At 35.8% G+C, this 21144-nt stretch overlaps 1 protein-coding gene across 1 annotated transcript in view; it reads right to left on the minus strand.

Annotated features, from left to right (window-relative positions):
• UTRN (utrophin) overlaps positions 1–21144 on the minus strand; it is a 340746-nt gene that overhangs the window by 10033 nt on the left and 309569 nt on the right. The window contains exons 67-72 of the mRNA XM_053972321.1: positions 16438–16574; positions 14755–14793; positions 14447–14512; positions 10887–10952; positions 4260–4418; positions 3649–3892 (exon numbers count right to left, since the gene is read on the minus strand). Of these exons, the coding sequence (XP_053828296.1) occupies positions 3649–3892; positions 4260–4418; positions 10887–10952; positions 14447–14512; positions 14755–14793; positions 16438–16574 (711 nt within the window). The remainder of the gene's footprint in view (positions 1–3648; positions 3893–4259; positions 4419–10886; positions 10953–14446; positions 14513–14754; positions 14794–16437; positions 16575–21144) is intronic.

Here is a 21144-nt window from a genome sequence, read left to right on the forward strand (position 1 = left end):
TTCACTATGCCTCCTGCTGGTGTCTTTCCCAAAGAAGAGCCTGAAGGGCTCTGTGGCTTAATGGACAGCTAAGACATACCTGCTCTTTCCTTGATTTCTGATGCTTTTGGTAAAAACCAAACTAAACCTCAGTGTCCCCAGTCTGAATCACAAGAAACTTCAAAAATGCCAATGTTACTACCACATTCATTACAGATTTTTCTTCTTGCTCCAGAATTTTTTCTCCCAGCTATGAAAGAAACAAACTCTCCTGCGCTCTTCTGATAAAGCTTTTCTGCTTTCAGCTGGAGAGGGAGTTGCAGCCTCTATTTACTCTCTGTCTAATCATACAGCTGTTGACAGATGATTTTAGCTCCCTCTAACTTCAATATCAAATCCAATATGAAACCTCTATTCAGCAGCAGAGAAAACAGAGAAAAATCCAAACAGACTTTAAATGCCCTTCATAATAGGTCTCACTTTGACTTTGCAAATGCAGTATCTATAAAGGCTGAAAAAAGAAAAATGAGAACGGGGATTCTTTGTTTTTTTCTCTGTCTGATTAACATGTTGGTATCAGAGCTGTCACATGCCAGTTCTGTTTCACCTTCCTCTTTGGCAGCCTAATCAATCAGGCAGACAAAAATGACAACATTCTGTGACAGCTACCAATCCTTTGGGCTTGCTAAAATAAAAATAGTATAGTAACCTCAGAATTGTGACCTGAAGTAGACAAATGAACAGTGAGGATGCATGCATATTTCTGCTAAAGGTGCTCTCTAAAGAATGTCCTAGAATGCTCGCATCTAGATTAAGCAGTTACTACATGAAAGATCCTAAATTTCATTAACTCTCTACCCCAATATCTGTGTGTAGACAGACTCACTCCAATCTTTTGGAGAAAAAAAAAGTTCCAGTATTTTATACTCAGTGGTATAAAACAACAGTCAGGAGGCTAGTGGAGAAGAGGAATGGGTAGACTTGCTGTTGATAGAATAGACAAACAGATGGCATGAAATGCCAGCCATGGCAAAGATATTGTTGTAAGACAGTTGCGTCCTTTAATACTAGTAATTATATTGTTGTTATATATTTTGAGATGGAGACTTATGAGTATCTTTCTTGCAAATCATCCATCTCATTAATAAGAAAAAGTATTCCTTTTATCCCCTACAAATAACTGGGACAGGCAGTAAAAGCAAAAGAAACAAATAAATATAAATAGGCTTCCAATAAAGTCCTTCCCCAAGCAGTGAAAGAGATAAAGGCTGTCCTAAAAGGTAGTGGCCAAGCTGACAGAACAACAAACATGCTGAAGAGTGGTCATTTTTTTCAGAAAGAGGGCAGTAATGGAAATCAGTGCTGCTTCATAATTCTATCAATATCAAAATAAATTTCAAAGAACAGTACTAAAAATTTAAACTATTTATAATTTCTGAATCCCCATCAGGGGAGTAGCCTCAACATTCTGGAAACAGCTTGTGAAACATCCAGTAAATTAAGTAATGACATGTATAGAAAGGCATATTGAAAAGCCACAGATGTGTTATAAAAGAAGTCATGTAGATCTTCTCATATACTAGACTCTGTATGAGCCACTTTATTAAATGACAGAGTAGAAACAAAGACCTTAGGAAATAATACTTGGAACAATCAGAAGCATGGCATGACTCCCACAGAGACAGGACAATGTGGACAGAAAGCAAAAGAGCAACAGTATACAGTAAATAAGTTGTAAACAGTCAGAAATATTGAAAAATGTCACCTCTATTCTGCTTTACCCTATCTGAACCTAAAAGCTGCAGAATGCCTAGAAAATTCCAAAGGCAGAAATGATAAGAAATATTTACTGTCTCTTCTCCCATCCATTTTATCACAATAAAAACGTATACCCTAAAGGTGTTACTCAGAATGGTATAAGAATTCCAAAAATATTACAGAATTGTGAGATCATCTTCAGCTACATTAGGGAAAAAAAAAAGGGTTTTAAGGGGTGAACAAGTTTCTGCTCTAAGCACTAAGCTGCAAGGGACCATGGGTTTGGCAGAACTTCTGTGTTCAACTCAACCATGTTTCTTTGCAGATTTTAAACCCTTCTCTGGAAAGACCAAGTATTGGCCACATATCCCCAGATCATTATTTTATAAATAATTAATAACAGTGTACCAGTTTTTATCTTCCCTATGAAATATTACAGTTACTCAAATATTGATTAAAATGCTAAAATAACAGTAGCAACAAAAAAATTCACTCTAGATTTTTAGAGGGCTAGGGAAGTCATTGGAACAGATGCATCTAATTCCTATTGAGCCTAGAAAAAATTACAAAGTCAGCCAGTGAAACAAACAGCAAATACCTTAATCCCTGTAATGAGAGTATGATCTACAGCAGGAACTTAGGCCATTTTAATACCTGGTTTATGTTGCCTGTTTCTTGGCTTAGTTAAATCCCCTGATGCATGGAAGGCAGGAAGTACTTGCCTTACTGTACTCTGACCCAAACATAATGATTAATTAGAAGAAAATATTCATACAATGTGGCAGCAGCTCTCTGGCTACAGACAGCGGCGGCACAACTTTCCCAGGCATTGTCCTTGGGAAGGCTGTGAGAAGATCAGAGAAAAGAATGAGAAACAATTCTTATCTTCACTTGCTGCACCTGTTGTTGTGAACATGTGGAATGTGTTATAGAGATTTATTTACCAAAGGGTGGTTTAATTGACCAATGGTGATGGTGTTTAGATTGAAGGACCAATTAGGTAAAACTGTATTGGACTGTCTGTAAGGGGAATGGGTTTCTTAATAAGTATAGTGTAATAAAGTGATTGATTCCTTCTGAGAATCATGGAGTCAATGCTAATTATTACCTGGTTGGGGGTCTGCGGCAACAATACAAATTTATCTTCATTACTCGAGCTTCCACACATGATCTAGTACAAACTACCATCTCTAACAACACATATGTTGCTCCTGTTATTATAGTATTATGATATATGTTGCTCCTGTTATTTTTATAAGCCAGGTGTGCACATACTGACTTCCAAAGCAATCAGTGTTCCTTCTGCCAACAGAGAAACCCTACGATCTCCAGCTACCAGCACTTGCTAAAAGTCTCTTACCTCCAGCATTTACTTGTGTGAAAGACCACTTTTCTGTAGCTTATCGGTCTAAATGTGTCACTCAAGAGGAATTGGATTTTTAATGTAATTAATTGTTCCTTTGTATTTCAGACATATCTTTGGCCATCTGTCTCTGGCATGCTAAGAGAGGTCTGAGTGACTAACTGTGACAACAAATGAACATTTCCTTATTTAAGGAAAGCATCTGGTAAAAGAAGTCATACATGGGATGTGGCTGGCATCATTACTTGGAGTAAGGTATATATTTTCTTCCCATGCTTTTTAATGAATGAAAAGTTACTGCTCTTGTTTGTGTTATTCTCAGTGTTTCCTAAGTTCCCATGATCACTCCAACACTTGCAATCATTTTCTGCTCATTTGATATTAACCATGGTTTATACTAGATGGTAAGAAAAAATATCTCATTAGAAATGACTGATTGCAGCAGACCAAGAGTATATGGTAAAAATATCTGCAGTAAAATGTCGATGCCTTTGCTCCACCAAGAAATCCATTGTCAAGACACAATATGGGGCAAAGTGTACAGGTACCTGCTCGAGTAGCTGCCGTAGCCTGTGAAGCTGAGACTCCAACTGTTTATTGTGATCTTCCAATATTTGCATCCTTGCTTCCAGCCGACCTTTATGCTGTCTCAGGAGTTTAGCTTCAGCAATGAGCTCGGCATCCTCAGAAGCATGCTGAGGTGACACAACAGAGTCAGGAGGTGATGCAAGAGGGTTTATTCCTCTCCGAAGATGTTGCTCCTTTAGTTGCTCGTATTCTATCTGCAGACTCCTGGAATATTGATAAGTGGAGGAGAATGATGACTTGGTCAAGTAAACGAAGATAAAAGATCAAACAATGCCAGCATCTCCAACTAACAACACAAATATCTCAAAGACAATGTCTTGACTTGTATTTTACAGGGGATTGAAAAAAAGACAGTGAAGTAAAAGTGAAACGAATTTATTTCTTCACAGACACCTCCCTCTTCTATCTAACAGTGCCAGCCTATGCACAACGTATGCCTTAATTGTGGGTTGTTGTTTATTTTTTTGCTAAAATCATGACTTCTAGGTCCTCCTCATCTTCAACATAGTACATGCATGGCTCAAACAACAACAAAATGAGAAATCAGACAACAGTAGGATGACTGTGAGACCTTTGCTCTTCCTCAAGGTCAGCAATGATACGCTCCAACTCTCCCCGCTCTTCCTTCTCCACTGACTTGAGTATCTGAGCAGGACTCTGTGGCTGACTCACAGGTGACTCTCCTCCCAGCGTCTGACAATACTGCTGGATAAGGGCATGCTCATCCTCTCTGAAACAATAAAACAAAACAGATAAAGACAGAGCAGTAAAACATTTATTATGTGAGCAAACATCTCTATCAAGCTAAGGGATTTTGTTTGTTTATGGAAAAAGACTAAGCAAGACGAAATTAAGCCTGGAAAACATACTGAAAGGAAACCATATAAACATACAATGCACAGGGAAAAAAGATTCATCTGTAGTAAAGGATCAGTTTAGTTTAATCTATGCATAAAGACGAATTGTTGCTAGTGGTTTGAAAAGAAAGATTGAAAACAAGGATCAGTGACTTGAAAAGAAACAGTGAAAACAAGAATCAGCAATCAAAGATGACTGATTTGAAATGCCTTAAAAATAAATAAAACAAACAAGCATCTTCTAGATCCATTTTTTAACAATATGTGACTTTTTTTTTAATTTTTAGGAGATAATTTTGGTTTGCTCAATTTATCTAATAAGATTAGGGAACAAAAGTTCCATTAAAATTAGAGAAAAAAGATTACATTTTTCTCCCCCTATTTTGATATACACATACAAGACCTTGAAATTCTGCATTAGTAGTAGCTGTCCTTCTTAGAGTTTCAGGATCAGAAATAAACTATAGCACTGTCCTCCTCCTGACTCACATGAAATTACCTTCTGGTAAGGAGATAGAAAAGTCCTGACACTTTCAATTATGCTTTAATACCCAAGTGAATTTGGTTTTGTATAGATGTGCCTTACTTTCCAAGTTGCTGGCTTTTCTCCATAAATAAAGTCAGATGGATAGAAAGTGTAAGATACCACATCCTAAAACCAGTTTATTTTCTTGGTCACTCAAGAAGGATGAACCAACAACAGAAAAACATATACTAGTAATTTTTTAAGAAAGAAATTGCTGCAGCAGTAAAAATTATGAAGAAAACCCTCCTTAAATTATTTCCTTTAAGTGACTAAAAACTAGATACTGCACACCTTATGATGCCATGAAGTATTGGTACAACCTTTACCCTAAGGATCTCCTACAGTTAAAGCATGGTCAGAACAGAGTGACACACACATGGGCAGTATATACACACATATTCAGATATTATGTAGAAAAGAGACATTTCCACATTAAAAATATTTTGAGTGCTTTTTTCCTTCTATTGTTGGAAAGTAACAGCTGCAAATTCTGCTATCCACCAGCTATGGAAAAAGTATTCTCAAGGACTGCCTTTGAAATCACATGCAAAAAATCCAAAGTTCATTATATGCAAAGTATTTATTTTCCAAATAAAAGTGTAATGGGGATTTTCAGAAGGCTTTTAAAAATGTCCTGTCAGTCAATTTAACATCTTTCATCACAGAATTTCCAAATGTACTGTCTCATTTGAATGAATACTAAAACCGGTTATTTAGAAAAGTATACCCTGGAAGAAAAAGCAGTTATTTCTGTGGTGAGAAATAGTCTATAAATAAATGCATGTACAAGTGAAACTCATTAGGTGTCTTATGGGACATGCATGTGGATTGGGGGGTACCTCAGAAATAAGTTCAAACTCTTGAGACAAAAGGAGAAAATGCTCGTGACAGGAAAAGACGAGAGTTGCATAAATACTGTTTATGAAATGAAAAACCTTACTTTATCCTGTTAAACTACTGTTAGTATATCAATTCTAATTTAAAAGCATCATCAGTATTAGAAACAAGACAAAATAGTCAAAGATTTAATAAATCCTGATTCCTGGTGCGTCTCTCTTGGAAAAGTACTTCTATCACTTAGCAAAATGATTTGTTTGTTGCAATACTGCCTAAGACATAATTTGTAATGAAGACTCATGGTAGAATAGCACCAAATTATTTCTTCGCAAGGATAACTATTCACTATCTACCCAAAACTATCATGTGGACTTCCACTTTCCAACCCGTCATCAAGACTTGAAAATTTAGACTTGTGCAATCAAATAAATGTACATCAAGTAACACTGTACCTGCTGAAAAATATCCAAACAAGAAAAAATATAGCCTATGACAGTTCTGTCCACTGGATGAAAAACCTAATTATTGAGTTTTGCTTTTTAAAATGAGTAGAAAGTTTAAAGAAAATAATGTACATTCACTTATTTCTTAGGTGTCTTGGCTGTTGTCAGTACTACATTCATGAGAAGAAATGACAACATGGATCTTCCCTGCAAACGAATAAATTTGATTAATTTTTCATTAATACAAATATATATAGAGAGAGTTAAATGTAATTGAGGTTGCATGTGCATTTAAGTCCTTTAAAAAAATTAGTGACATCCAGGAGCACTAGCTGAAAAAGAAACAGAATGTGTTCCTTTTCCTCCCATTATCTACAAAACAAAACAAAAAAGCCTTTAACTGCTTTATCTTCTTCACTACTTGAGTGATCTCAGAGAAATTCATAATCACTATTGTTTTTCATTATTACTTCATGTCTACTTAAAAGTAAAACAAAGGCTAGTGCAGTTAATGCAGTTTGGATCAGGTCCCAGTACGATAATTAAAACCTCATTGTACTTCTATACCCTTTAGTCATCCTGACAAAAATACCCTACCCCTTTTAACAAAATTTTTGCCAAAGTGCTGTAATCCCTCTGGGAGTTTCAAACAGCCCTGCAAAACGTGCAGAGTACCCTGTGACTGAAACAGCCACAACAGCCAAGAGTGACGGCAATTCAATGTCACACCTTGGGCAAGCACAAAAACAGTGTTAAAGCAGGCAGGTGAGAGAACACAGCTTTATCATCCAGGTTTCAAAACACTGTTTACACGTGAATTTCAGTGATCCTGTGTGACTACACTTATAGCCTTCTTTTGTGCAAGGGTGTTGATGATGTCAGGAAACGTTCACATGATCTAGTTTAGTCTGGTTATTTTCATTAGGCATCAAAAAGCTGCTGTCTATATTTAGAAATGGTGAAATAGTTTATAAACAAAATTTAGGACACCTAAATTGGATCTTTTTAAAAATAAGGCTCTGTAAAGCTGGATTTATTATATTTATTGGAATTTGTTAAACCTGAGCATCTGTCAAGATTTTGCATTAGGTGCAACCTCAATTTTTAATGAAATATATAAAGGCTTTAACAAAAGAGTTTACACAGTAAATGTTTACATACTTTTGACTGTATTGTGATCCAGTAGATAAGATCAACACAGCCAAATACAGGTCATTTTATATTTTGGTCTCAAAGTTATTCAGTCTAGAAAAAACTTCATTTCCCTTCTCTCCCAGTGGTTCGGAGCCTACTGGAGAGGCTATGAATATTGATTGTCTTTTTTTAGGCATCACACATTGCAGCTGACAGCATGCTTTTCTCACAGGCACTTGATAAAGGAAGTCTTCTGAAGCAAAACTGTATTTTTACCATGTGTTCTAGCTTTACTCTGTCTTGCAAAATTACTACTTTGGAAAAACACAACCTTCAACCTGCACTAACAAACCTCATGACTGTAACTAGGATAGATTCTTTAGTAGCACAGGAGTCCCAGGACAGGGCTTCAAATGACCTACAACATAAGGTCGTTGTTCTACTCCAGGCAAATCCTTTCATTTTGAGACTCTGGGACATTACTCTATAGAAGTGATAGGAGATGGTGATCAGCAATCAAAATAAAAGCATCATGTAAAATTTAATTGCTCATTCTTTCTCAGTGGTTATTTTATTGAATACCCTCTGTGCTTTGAGGAACAACTAGAAGTACACAAAGTCCTTTGACAGCAGAGGCTGCAGTTCCTATTCTGCATTTCACCATAGTAAAAAGCAGCAAACAAGACGTCCCAGAAGGTCAGACTTGAAAGAAGTACATCTCAGAGGAAAAGAACACCCCAACAAAGAAGCCCAAGGAAAACAGCCTTTGAAGGACCATATTCTCTTTGTGGACATATATTTTCAAGATGTCTATTCCAAAACAAACATTGCACATAGAGGAAGCAAGAGGCAAATAAAGCTGCATATAACCTCTCTTTTATTTGACTATGTGGTAGAAAGAAAATATAGATTTCTTCACCATCACTTTTCATCAGTGCATTATTTTATCTGATTAAGTAAACTGCTAAATTTGATTTAAGATAGGAAGATGTGGCTATTTGTGAACTTCATTGACGATTTTCATTTTTGCTGTAGCTCTCATACTAAACACCATGTGTTCTAACCCAAATAAAAGTGTACCTTGACCTACTGATGGTATGAGACATACTAGAATAAGGATGTAAAAGGTACTCAAAAATACTTTATCTAATTTACTTGGTCTTCTCCTAATTTTACATTACTCTATAGAAGTGATAGGAGATGGTGATCAGCAATCAAAATAAAAGCATCATGTAAAATTTAATTGCTTTATCTAATTTACTTGGTCTTCTCCTAATTTTACCATCCCATGAAACAAATTTCTCCTTGTGACAAGATACCTTTTAACCCCTTACATCATGTCACAGTATTCAGTTACTACATACTGGGGCTCCAGTTTGACTTACACCACATTAAGTAGCAGTTCCAGGTAAAAGTATCAATGACCTTCACTTCTGAACCTGAGTGCAGAGTTCCATAACAAATAAAATTTCCGATATGCTTCAACTCTGCCTTAAGATGAGTGTGAAATAGCATCAACAATGCCCAAGACATGAAGATACCTGGTAGTAAAGGCACGAATCAGAAAATAGCTATTAAGCATCTGCATTTATTCTGAAATTATTCATACTACGCCCACTGGAATTCACTTCAGTATGGCCTGGATAGAATAGTTCTTACCTTACAGGACTACTTCTCTAACAATTTTTATTTTCATTCTACTACACCATGATGTATCAAATTGTGAGGCATAGCTTTCTTTTAGGAACACTATTTATCATTCTTTGCTGTAAAGACTTAATTTTTATACTTAAAATACTTAATTTGTGAATAAGTAAGTCTACTTTAAAAATAGAGATGCTTTTGCACGAGTTAAAGCCAAATAAAATCCACCACAATATTCTAGCCTAAATATTTGAAACTGTCTAATGTCAGGAGAAGATGACATGAAGGGAAAATATTTCTATTCAGTGTATTTGTACCAGAAAATTCATGCATGAGAGCATTAGAATATTTTTAAAGAAGCTGGACATACAACAATAGAGAGCATGCCTTTTTTTTTTGCTATCTACAACTATTTTTCTGATTAAGGAAAGTGCATTTTTTAATGGAATTCACATATCTTTTGAAAAGGGGAGGGTTAGAAAAGCTTAGTCAGAGAGATAAAAGTCACAATGACATTCAAGAAAACAGGCTAGTTAAAACCCAAGAATTATCTTTGATGAGTGCTTTCTTAATCAAATGGCATATTGCAAAACATTCCTGAAAATAAACTCATTATGTTTAACTAAAAGCAGAAGTTCTCTTATTCAAAAGTAGATGACTTCTTACACATAATCTCTGAAGCATGAAGAATGTTAAAAGTATTATGAACTTGACAAGACCAAAGAAGTAACTTTCAAAATCAAGTGCTACACTGCCTCTGTTCTATATTCACAGTAAACTGAAGGACCCTTCAGTACCAATAAAAATAACATAATGAAGCAGAAATCCAATTATGAGAAAAAAAGAATTAGATTTCCAAATTAGTAATTGTTTCCTGAATGTTTGAAATAACACTGTATTGAAAAAAAAAAAAAAAAGTCTGGCTCAGAGCTCTACATCTGCACTGAAAAAACAAATTCACATTTCAAATTGCTCCTTTGAATTCTATCCATATAAGAATGGTTACATCATCCCTATTTCCATGTTAAATTGAATTTAAAAAGATAAGAATAGGTTTGAACTATAATCCTCAACTCCCAGCGTTTCAGCAATTTGTGATCTAAACTGGGATACAAACTTCACAGCTCTGTAGTTCCCTGGAAAAACCTCCCCATCAAGAAGGGCTGTCAAGCACTGCAACAGGTAGCCCAGGGCAGTGGTTGAGTTGCCATCACTGGAGGCATTTAGGAGAGGTAGATGTGGCACATGGGGACATGGTTTAGTGGTGGACTTGGACAGCTGGATTAATAATCTTAAAGGTCTTTTCCAACCGAAATGACTCTATGAATATAGTTTAAACCACAGGCCTTCAGAATTTTGAGTACTTCAGTACTTATGCCTTAATGAGAGTATGCATTGTAATCTGCAAATAAAACAGAAGGTGCCATTGTGTACAAGGTTACTTTCTTGTCATATTTTGTTTGTGTAACAGTCCCCAGACTGAGATCTAAACTCCGAGGTACCTCTCACTTGTTGGTACACAAGCTTTCCATCTTGATTATTTTTCTAAGGAAAAGGAATGCAGGGAAATTGCTTTAAAATCAACAGCTGATTTGCCAGTAAAAATCAAGCATACACCCTGCCTTTCACCATACTTATTAGCCTTCACTCATACTTATTAGCTGCTCTCACTGGCACTAAGCCCCGTGTTAGAACTGCTGAAGATCTTAGCACAAACCTATAATTCCTGAGAGCTGTAGTGAGTCAGAGTTACTTACACGCTTCCTGTGGTGGAGCTGCTGTCCATGAGGAAGGAGCCGTTGGTCCTTTCCATCTGTGCAAGCCTGAAAGGCAGGGAAAGACCACGACTTTCAGACAACATGCTGCACCATTTAAACAGAGGCAGTGGGAAAATCAATTCTACTTAGAAACAGCTCAGATATGGCAATCTTTGTATACATATTAATAAACTCATATACATATACGTATACATATTAATAAACTTTTCATCTTGTGATGAAAACCTATAATCCAGAGGACTTTTATGAGAAACTTGTGCTGTGATTAATTAGTTCTACTTGCCAAACAACAACAAAAAAGTGTATTTTCTCCTTCTATCATAATTATCATTAGCATCACCACAACTCGCATGGCAAAATTAAAGAGATGTTTTCACAGATGGTTTTCTCTGAATTTTCTAAAGCTGGACTAACAAAAGAGGATGAATCCTTTTTAAATATAGCACATGCAACATCTGAAATTATGCTAGGCAAATAATACCACACTGTGGACAGACAAGTCCTGTAAAACAGAACAAAAAGCAGTATAATTACAGGGAATCGTTGCCTAGAGTTCCTCATTTTGGAAGCAATTAATCTAAAAGGACCAGATTATTAGACTGTATATACGAGGCCACACAAATCTTTAAAATAAAAGCAGAATTTTTCTATCTATTCAGGTTTCCAGGAAAGATGTACCTTATGTACATAAGAGACATAGATAAAAATTTAGGAACACTTACTGCTCTATGCATATATTCAACTGCACCAAATACAGCTATTTCCTTAACTATGAAGATATCTTAATTTCACATATATTTTTGCAAATGCATTATGCATTACTATAGACATCTTCAAACTTCCTTTTGAAGGGAGTGTGCAAGGCCCTAAAGAACGGGGAACTCTGGTGACTTATTTTAGAATGGAGCAAGTTTGCCCTTCCCTACATTTGTTAGTATTCCTGAGGTCGAAGAAGAAGAATAAATGAAGGCACACACTGGATGTCATCTTGTTTGTCTATTCCACCTTGGCTGGGGTGGAACATTGTGCTCCGGCATCTTCCCTGAAGGGAAGAGAATCTCTGAAGTGACTCAGGACAAATCAGATCATCTCTGCTCTAGGACATCTCAAACAAATCTAGTTCACAGTAAGCAACATGCTTACAAGTGACATTTATAAAGCTGCTAAGCTTAGCATCTTTAAATCTTTTGATGAAACATAATTTTAGAAATTAATCTTCACAGTCCCTTTATCACATAGGGAAGCAGCACAACCCCCATTACTTTTAAGAGAGAAGAGCCTGCCCTGTATGCCTTAGAGAGTAACAGATATTCCAACTCACAAATGTAGATTACACTATTATTGTCACATTTAGGACCTCCATCATTAATGAGGATGTGCTTGGGATACTATATGGAACCAGCAGATAGCCCTAATTAGGGAGCACAGAGAGACAGGGAAGGGACCCCTAGAGTTGCAAAGAGCCTTCAAGATAGGATAGCTGAGGAAGGAAATTAGAAGCAACTCAGAGGTGACACAGTACAAGAGAACAGGGAGATGGTATCTGATTCCAGGAAGGGGATTTTGTAAACAGAAAAGTGGGAGTTGAATGTTCTTCAACGAGTGACAGTGAAGGTTTTAAACCCTAATACACTGTTTCTGCTGGGCAGTGTCTTATTAGGGAAGCCCTGATAATATTTCTTTAAAAATGTTTAGCTGAAAAGACCAGGACAATAAAAAAGATTTACTATTGTATATGCGACATATATCTAACAGATTAAACTAGAAAGGACACAATAAAAATTATATGAAAGACACAGAATTATGACTTCTTTTTCTAGATTTGATTACTAGAAGAAAAAGCTGTCTAAGAAAAATCTGTCTAAAAACAAGTTTTAGACAGATTACCTATGAGGCAATTAGTAGGAAGTTTTCAATTTTGCTAAGCAATGTTGGCACATAACAGGTACAGATTTAGGTTTGTATCCTGAATAATAATTCAATACTGCACAGTCCACCTTCAGCTAATCTCATCCTAAACCAAACTGGTAAGAGGTGAGGGGCAGGAGATGGAAAACAACTATTGCACCTAGGATCTCCACTGGTCCTTAATGAGAGTCCAGATATTGAGCTTCATCTGGGCACAAAAAGCCACAGTATTGTGGCACCACAGGCTGAAAAAAAGACACAGGTAGACACAAAATTCTTTCATCTCTCTAGAGAAATTTAATTTGTTTGGTTCAATGTTTTGGTTTTAATTGATCACAACATGGCCTAAGTTATGGAATCAAATACATGATGAGTATTTCATATGAATGACATGTTTCAAATAACTGAAAAGCTCTGTAATGACTTTGTATGTCATTGTGCTATACTACTAATGAATATTTGCTGTTATGTATGTACTAAATATGTACTAAATAATATTTGCTGTTGGGGGACAAAAAAAAAGTAGGCTGACTGTGGGTAGCCCTTCAGCTTTATTTCCTGCCCTATTTTCTCTTGCTTCAAATATCAAGTGCAGCATATCCTAGGCATTTAAAAAACTGGTCTGAATATTTTTAAGGTGCCCATAAATAAGAATGCTATTAATTTAAACATGCACTCTGAATTTTTATTCAAAGAATGAAAAAGCTAAAATTGTTTTCCAGTTATAGAGATCAGATACAAGAATAAAGCCACCCAAAGAAAAACCTAGACAGTTCCCATGGTACTTATTTTTGAGAGGGTGTCTCTGGTTATTCTACCACCATCATCATGCCCTTAACTCCAGGAAATGGCCTTGAGTTGTGCCAAGGGAGGTTTAGGTTAGATACTACAAAAAGTTTCTTCTGTGAAAAGCAGGTCTGGTATTGGAATAGGCTGCCCAAGGAAGAGTTGGATCCACCTTCCCTGGAAGGGTTAAAAAGGCATGTGGGGGTGGCACTTGGGGACATGGTTTAGTGGTGAACACAGTCATGCTGAGTTAATGGCTGGGCTTGATGATTTTAGAGGGCTTTTCCTGCTTTAATGATTCTGTGATCACCAGCTCTGAATGTACAGGAGTGAGTTAACAAAACACAGAGACATTGAGATGGACTTGGCATAACAGACATTTTATCACAACAGGACTAGAGTGGCCCCACAAAAACCACAACATGAAACATCTGTAATTACAACCTACTCTGCTAAAACCCAACAGCAATGCAGAGCATCAGCCTATCACAGAAGAAAAAAAAACCTTGGATCTAATATCCTACTGGTAAAACCTATCTATAGAACAAGTTCAGTTTATTTCAAAGGTTAAAAATGAAGAAAGAAACCAATAATGGCACTTTTTAGAAATAATGCAATTTTGTAACAGCTTCCATTCTGTATGAGAGATGATAGATTTAACACATGTATTTTACTTTTAATATGACTGTAATAAGAAGCAAATGTTTTAAAAACATTTGACGTACTTCTAAGTACAGAGAATGATTTATTTTTAATAAATAATATCCAACCAGTTGTGCGTATTAAAAACTGCAGGAATCAACCACAAAATGCAATGAACTAGTGAGAAACCATGACTCTCTTACCTAGTAGCATACTGTTCTATCCTGGAGTGTGTGTCATCATGAAACAGCTGTGGAGACTGGGAAGGACTAGTTTAAAAATAATAATAAAAAAATTAGTGGTGTCTAAAGCAATTAATGATATAGACAACATTATTTTTAAATCAAGTTAGACTGATGACAAATAAATACATGCACAGTATTCCCAAGGGCGTTATTGCTTTGGGTCAGCCATGCCCTATACTTCAGGGACATCAGATTAGCTGCAACTGAGCTAAAAGAAAATAACTGGCAAATGAGGCTATCCAGATAAAGGGGTTCTGTATACTCACTCATATTGTTCTGGCCACATACTGATGAGAGTGATAGGACTGTAAGGAAGACACAAAAAAAAAAAAAAAAAAAAAAAAAAAAAAAGGAAAAAAGAGGGAGAGAGAAAGAATGAAACTATGAAATAAAAACTTTAGTACCATTTCAGCAAGAGAAAGCTGGAGAAACACAAAATATTTTAAACAGCAACCCACCCTGAACAAGTAACAATTGACATAGAAAAGAGACAGCAACAAATACTGCCATTTGTCATGGAGAGACGGAAGACTGACATACACACTTAATTTTGTTACATAAAAATCAATTTTTAAAAAAATCCAAATCAGTGTTATTGATTGAACCGCAGTTCATAAACCATAATAAATTCATTTAAATTCTGCTCAAGAACTAGAACTTCCATTTTAAAGTAAACAATAAAATGTATTAAAAAGAAGTGGGGTGCAAAAACCCCACCAATAAACCTCCCCCATAAGTCACAGTTATCAATGCTTCTTTCCGTTATGCATAAAAATAATGAGGTAACTACATATTGTATTACATTCTAACACTTGAATAACTATAAAAGATTTTTTATTTTCTGTATTTTTTTAATTAGAAGGAATGTATTACTGAGTTTTGCCACCTTGCAGGGTGGAGGACCAATACCAAGAGTTTTCTCAGCATGGTGCTGACAATTTATCTCACACGTATTTCCCACACGACTGGACCAACAGAATTTTATCCTGACCTGTGATTATAGTTTTATCATTCCAATTTCTGGCAACATTGGCAAACTTTCATCACATTAAAACAGCTTTGCTTTCCTGTGTTGGTGGCAGCTGAAGATTGCCCTGGTGGGTGACATTTGAATGTGCATTGCTTCCTTAGAAGCCAGGCTATCAACCAGGCAGTTTTCAGATTACTTCCTCCTGTCTCTTAAACTGCTAATGAGAAGGTTTTGTTTACTTATTACAAATGAAAGGCACAGCCCTATAGTCATGAAAGCCCTCAGACTGTGGCGCTGGCACTGAACTGCTGCGTGAATGCAGAGTGTCTTTGCTGAAGCCTCACATGGGGGCTGTTGTTAAGTGGTGCTGTGTTCAGACAGTGCAGCAGTGCCACAGACTCCAGGATGTGAGGGACAGTCAAGCCATGAAACTAATTCTAGCACCCTGTCAACACATCTTAATTTTTGCTCTTGTAAGAGTGTCTTTTGCTGACAACTGCCAAGTGAGCAAATAAAATGGAGCACTTCTGTCAGCGCCATAAATAATACCATGGAGATACTGGGAGTGCTCTCTCTGATTAAGGCACCAATATTTCTGAAGCCTATAGGACTCTAATTACCTCAGAAATTTCTAGTTCCAGGAATTGTGACATAATCAAATAAGCAGTGTAGTTCCAAAAACACAGTGTCCTCAAAAGTATTCTCTGTAAAATAGCTATTCAGCCCCTGCGAAAATTACCTGCTTTGTCCTTTACCATGGACATTGTAAAGTCCATGGCTTTATAATACAATGCTGATAAAAATCTAATCTAATGTTAATTTAAAAATAATAGAGAAGATCTGCAAATAATGTGAAACAATACAGAATAATATAGCACAAGGCTCTGCAATTGTTGGCTATCTTTTGAGTTTCAGCTTTTTGTTTCTGATGGAACAGGCCAGTGACTCCAGAAGCCACTGCTCTATAAACCAAGCTTACGTCTCCAGGTTGTCACCCTCCAATACTGTTTGCACAGGTAAGTAGCCAAGTCGGGGATGCTTTGCAAAATACTTCTTTGACCGGAATTTATTCTTCAGCACCTTCGTGAAGTCCCGTACATCTTCCCCAGATGTTGTCTAAAAAAAAAAAAAAATTCAATATTGCTAAATAGTGCTGATTTAATGTCAATATTATTGATTAATACTGCTGGTACTGTCCTGAAAAAGAATACAAGGAAGAACTTTAAAATTTTTAATGTCCTGAGATACAGAACAATAATAATACTAATATTATGCACCTAAATAATTAGTATTCTGCACCTAAAAATTATCTTCTACTGGAAAATAATAGCAAGGCTTCAAATTCCCAGCAATAAATACATCTACCAATTACTTTATAAATTAAAGGCAAACTGACACAGGTTCAAGTCTTAAGCTAAACATTTATATCCAGTCTTAAAACCAACAAAAATTGAATTTTCAAAAAAAAATTTAAAAGGGCAAAAATCAATTGGTAAGATATAGCCCTTAATGCCTCCCATTCTAGACCTACAATAGAAAACTTAACCACAAGATGGGAATGGTATGTGCTAAACCATTCTCTGCTGCACTAGCCAAGATCTTCATAAGCATTTTCTCCAGTTACCAAATCTCTTCCTATAGGATTCTGCCACTACCTGCAATATTCCAGTCAAAAAAATGCAATGATGAAGTCATGGCCAGTGTACAGGCACTGTTCAAAAGCACAGGCAGGCCTGATAAGAACAATTAGTGCCTGAAGTAACAAACTCAGATTGATTCAGTGGTCTCCTTACTACTATAGAGTAAGATTAGGACATAGATTACCCATAAGATTCTACAAGTCTAAATTTACAAGTTACAGTAAACATCCTCCATCCCTCCCAGCAGCTTTTTTTCTGGTCCTGACTGATGCAACCTCTTTCTAAAACTGGTAAATGCTTAGCCCCATCCCTCTCTGCTCTATCCCTGTCCACCACCCTGTCCTGAGAACAAAATTAAATTTTATTCAACTGCTTTTAAGAATGCCTTTAAGCAGTGATAATCACAGCAATAATGGCAGCACTACTTTGGTAATACTATTCAGCTAACTTCTATCACAAAAGCAGGGATACATACGGCCATAAAATACAAAGCAAAAATGGCAATAAAGAGATCTGCAGGAAGAAACAATAGTATACAGTCTGCCTTTAAAGTGTATGTGCTCAGACTGTGCTGAGTATTTCAATAGAACATCCCCTTCCAGCCAGTAATATTGAGCATTTTCTCTTGCAACTGCAGTAAAGAAAACATGGCCATTCACCTCCAGAATTACCTGAAGATTTGCAACAGCTTTTACAGACCTCCAGTCCAGCCTCTGTAACAAATTACAAATTGCATACCTGTACCCTCTGCTTCGGGAGAAGCCTGTTAGCATCAAAGGATGCCAAAGCCAATGGACAGCCATGTGGAAAATAGACAGGAAGACTTCACTTTTGTCATCTTTTTGCCAAAGTACTACAAAAAGGCCTAGAGGCAGGTCAGGCAAACTATTTTCTGCTGTCAAAACCTAAAAATACTTCTGTATTCATCTATGTATTTTAATGTATGCATTATATATGCAGTTACAGACTCTGTAATTAATTTTAGATGAGCAGTAAAAATAGTAAAACAAACTGGTGTTGGTAGGAGCTTCGCATATGTGTCTTTAAAAAGTAGAGAACAAACAGCAAATTTGTGACCAAGGGTTGTTTGAACCCCTTAATTTTAATAAAAGTGAATTCAGGGAGGGTTCACAAAATCATTCTCAAAAAGCATCTCTCCAACCACTGCACCATCCAAAGAAGGAACATAAAGCCATGCAAAGGGTTGCTTACTTTCATGCAACAGTAACTTCAACAGATGGAACTCTGCCCAAAGGCCAAGGAATGAAAATTTCAATACCTACACATTGTAGAAATAAATGTCTACTGAGCTGCCAAACTTTTCCTCTGGTGTATTCTTTATTTGGTATGACAACCTGATTCGCAGAAAGAGGACTAATATGACTGTGTACTGACTGAGCACTGCAAATACTAACCAGTGAAATCTGAGCAGATTTGAAATAACTATTTTAATTTACATGCAATTAAGGTGCAACTCTGAAAACTGTTGTCGATTTTTTTTTTTTTTTTTTGGCATATAGCCACAAAATACAATCCAATCCAAAATCATGTGAAGGGAGATGTACTATAACATTTTCCTTTAAAAAAAGAATAGCTAGGAGCTGTTTTGTAGAATCTATCTTCTAAATTAAAACTAGCAGGTACCTTGTACACTTCCTTATATCATGACATCTTGGCTATTTCCACACAAATCAATAGTACAAACAGCACCATTGCTACAGAGCTACTTCAAAAGCAAAGAAAAAATACTTTCCTTCACTGAAAATCCAGTCCAAAGACCATGCCTTCAAACTGAATTTAGAATTTCAGTTCTTAGAGCAACAAAAAGTTCAGGAAGAAACATTTAATATCCATGGCTGCCACACACAACTAAAAAAACATCGTAACAATTGAAAAACTGGTATCAGTGCTCTTCAATACACCAGCCAGGCACAAAGAGTTATAAGCAACAAACTAAGATACAATTACTTGTAATCCAATAAAAAATTAAGAAGCCAGGAAAGCAGTGGAAAAAAAAATGAACATGGTGAAATGCATTTTCCATACATATCTTAAAAACCCAGTTGGTGTATGCTTTCAGTATATTGGAGATAGAAAAAGTATTAATTGGTAAAAAAGTAACACCAAGATTGTAATAAAGTAATTGTAGAGCTCTGAATTACATAACATATAAGAATTACAATAAATATATGAAACATGAATAAATAATATAGAATACCTATAATACATATATATTAAATTTTATTTATTTCTCACTATTCTCTTTTTCAAATGGAAGCCCACGTTCTTATTCCTTTCACTGCACCGAGCTATGTAAAAGGACTAGTCTGCATCTAAGTCATCATTCTCTTAATTACAATTATTATAGCTAACACAAAACCAATTAGCTGTTTTAATATCCACAGAGAAACTGATTCCCAGAAAAGATGTGAACCTCCCGAATGTATGCTGTCATTAAGCCCAGCCACATTAATATAACGCAAGTGCCACTATTGAGAGGATTTCCAATTCAAAAAAATCTAAAAATAAACTGTGTAGGTAGTTATGTAGAACTACTCCCAAATTAGATGCTAGGAAAATTTAACAATATTTTTACACATCTGTGTAAAATTCTACGTTAAAAATTTTATTTTGCCATTTTTTCAGACAAAGGTTATGTAAAGGTGAAAAATAAACTGGAATAACTTTGCATTTCTACTACTTAAGAAAGAATTTTATTTTCACATGCTTCTCACACCCATCTCTAAATCCTGGATGAAAGAAAAGACATAACTGAAGTTATTATAATGATTTTTTCCCTCAGCATCAAGAAAACTAAACTGCAAGCTAGGACAAATGCAAAATGGCATTACAGATTAGAATGCAGTAACTACACATAACTATGAGGAGTAAATGGCCCTAATCTGAAATTATGAAGCAATTCTTACCTAAAGCAAATATCACAAAAGTCATTACAATGGAGAACATATTTCTTAACCCATTCTCCAAATTACTTTAAATTTGACAAGAATTTACTGTGCTTCTGAGAAATCCCTTTATACCCTACACGGAACTGCTCACCTAAAGACAATTAAATGGTCTTCCATCCATCTGTGACTAAGCTCCAGTTCTAAATGTCAGCTTAAGTAATGGAAACACTTTTTTTTCCTATTTATTGCTAGTATTCTTGATAAAAATGTATTAATATACATTAGCAATAAGAAAGTGAGGCTAGATTTTATTAATGCAGTTTGATGAGTATATGCATTTGTACTCTGCTTTTCAACACTGGCCAAGAAAACAACATTTTAACACGAACAGCCTTTGAATTCAGTTGAAAAGGCAGGGTGGACGCACTCTTCCTGTTCAAGCTACTGATACTGTAATATAATGGATTCTAAGGAACAATTCGGTGGCATTTGGTGGTTTTATTTTATTTCACAGACCCCAGTCTATGCTTTTTTTTAGGCATTATTCCATTTAAACATATAAGCTATTTTAATAACTGCAAAAAATTTTGCAAATCTTGACTACTGTATTGCATTTAAGGAGTTCAATATGCAGAGAGGTTTAACAACAAATTAGTATACCTAGTATACCAACCAAAGTGCATTATTACAAATAGTAAGAATAAATAATACAGGACTCTTTTCATGAAATCAATTCTTAATTCCAGACTTAACCCAGATAAGGCTAGTTAAAATAGTTTGCATATGGGTACTGATTATGGAAGTCTAACAGTCATCTAAGTCTGTTCATATAATAGGTCATTTCTGTTTACAGAAATGGAGGTTGTAGAATGTATTTCTATCAGGAACCAAATAAAATTCCAGCTCTTCATATTCAGCTTCCAAATTAACCAGGGTCGGTACTGCGCCTCTAATTTTATGCATCGCCTGAATTATATGCCATTTCTTTTCTTCTGCTCTACTTAAAACTTCCCCAAGTTCCTTCCTTTTCTCCTTTTTACACTGGCCTTTCATCATTCACTCTAATCAAGAATGTCATTTTACTCCCCTTATTACCCCATAGTGGAGTCACCTCATTCCTCCTGTATTTCATGGAAA

The sequence above is a fragment of the Vidua macroura genome, chromosome 3 (genome assembly GCF_024509145.1).
Source record: "Vidua macroura isolate BioBank_ID:100142 chromosome 3, ASM2450914v1, whole genome shotgun sequence".
Taxonomy (NCBI): domain Eukaryota; kingdom Metazoa; phylum Chordata; class Aves; order Passeriformes; family Viduidae; genus Vidua; species Vidua macroura.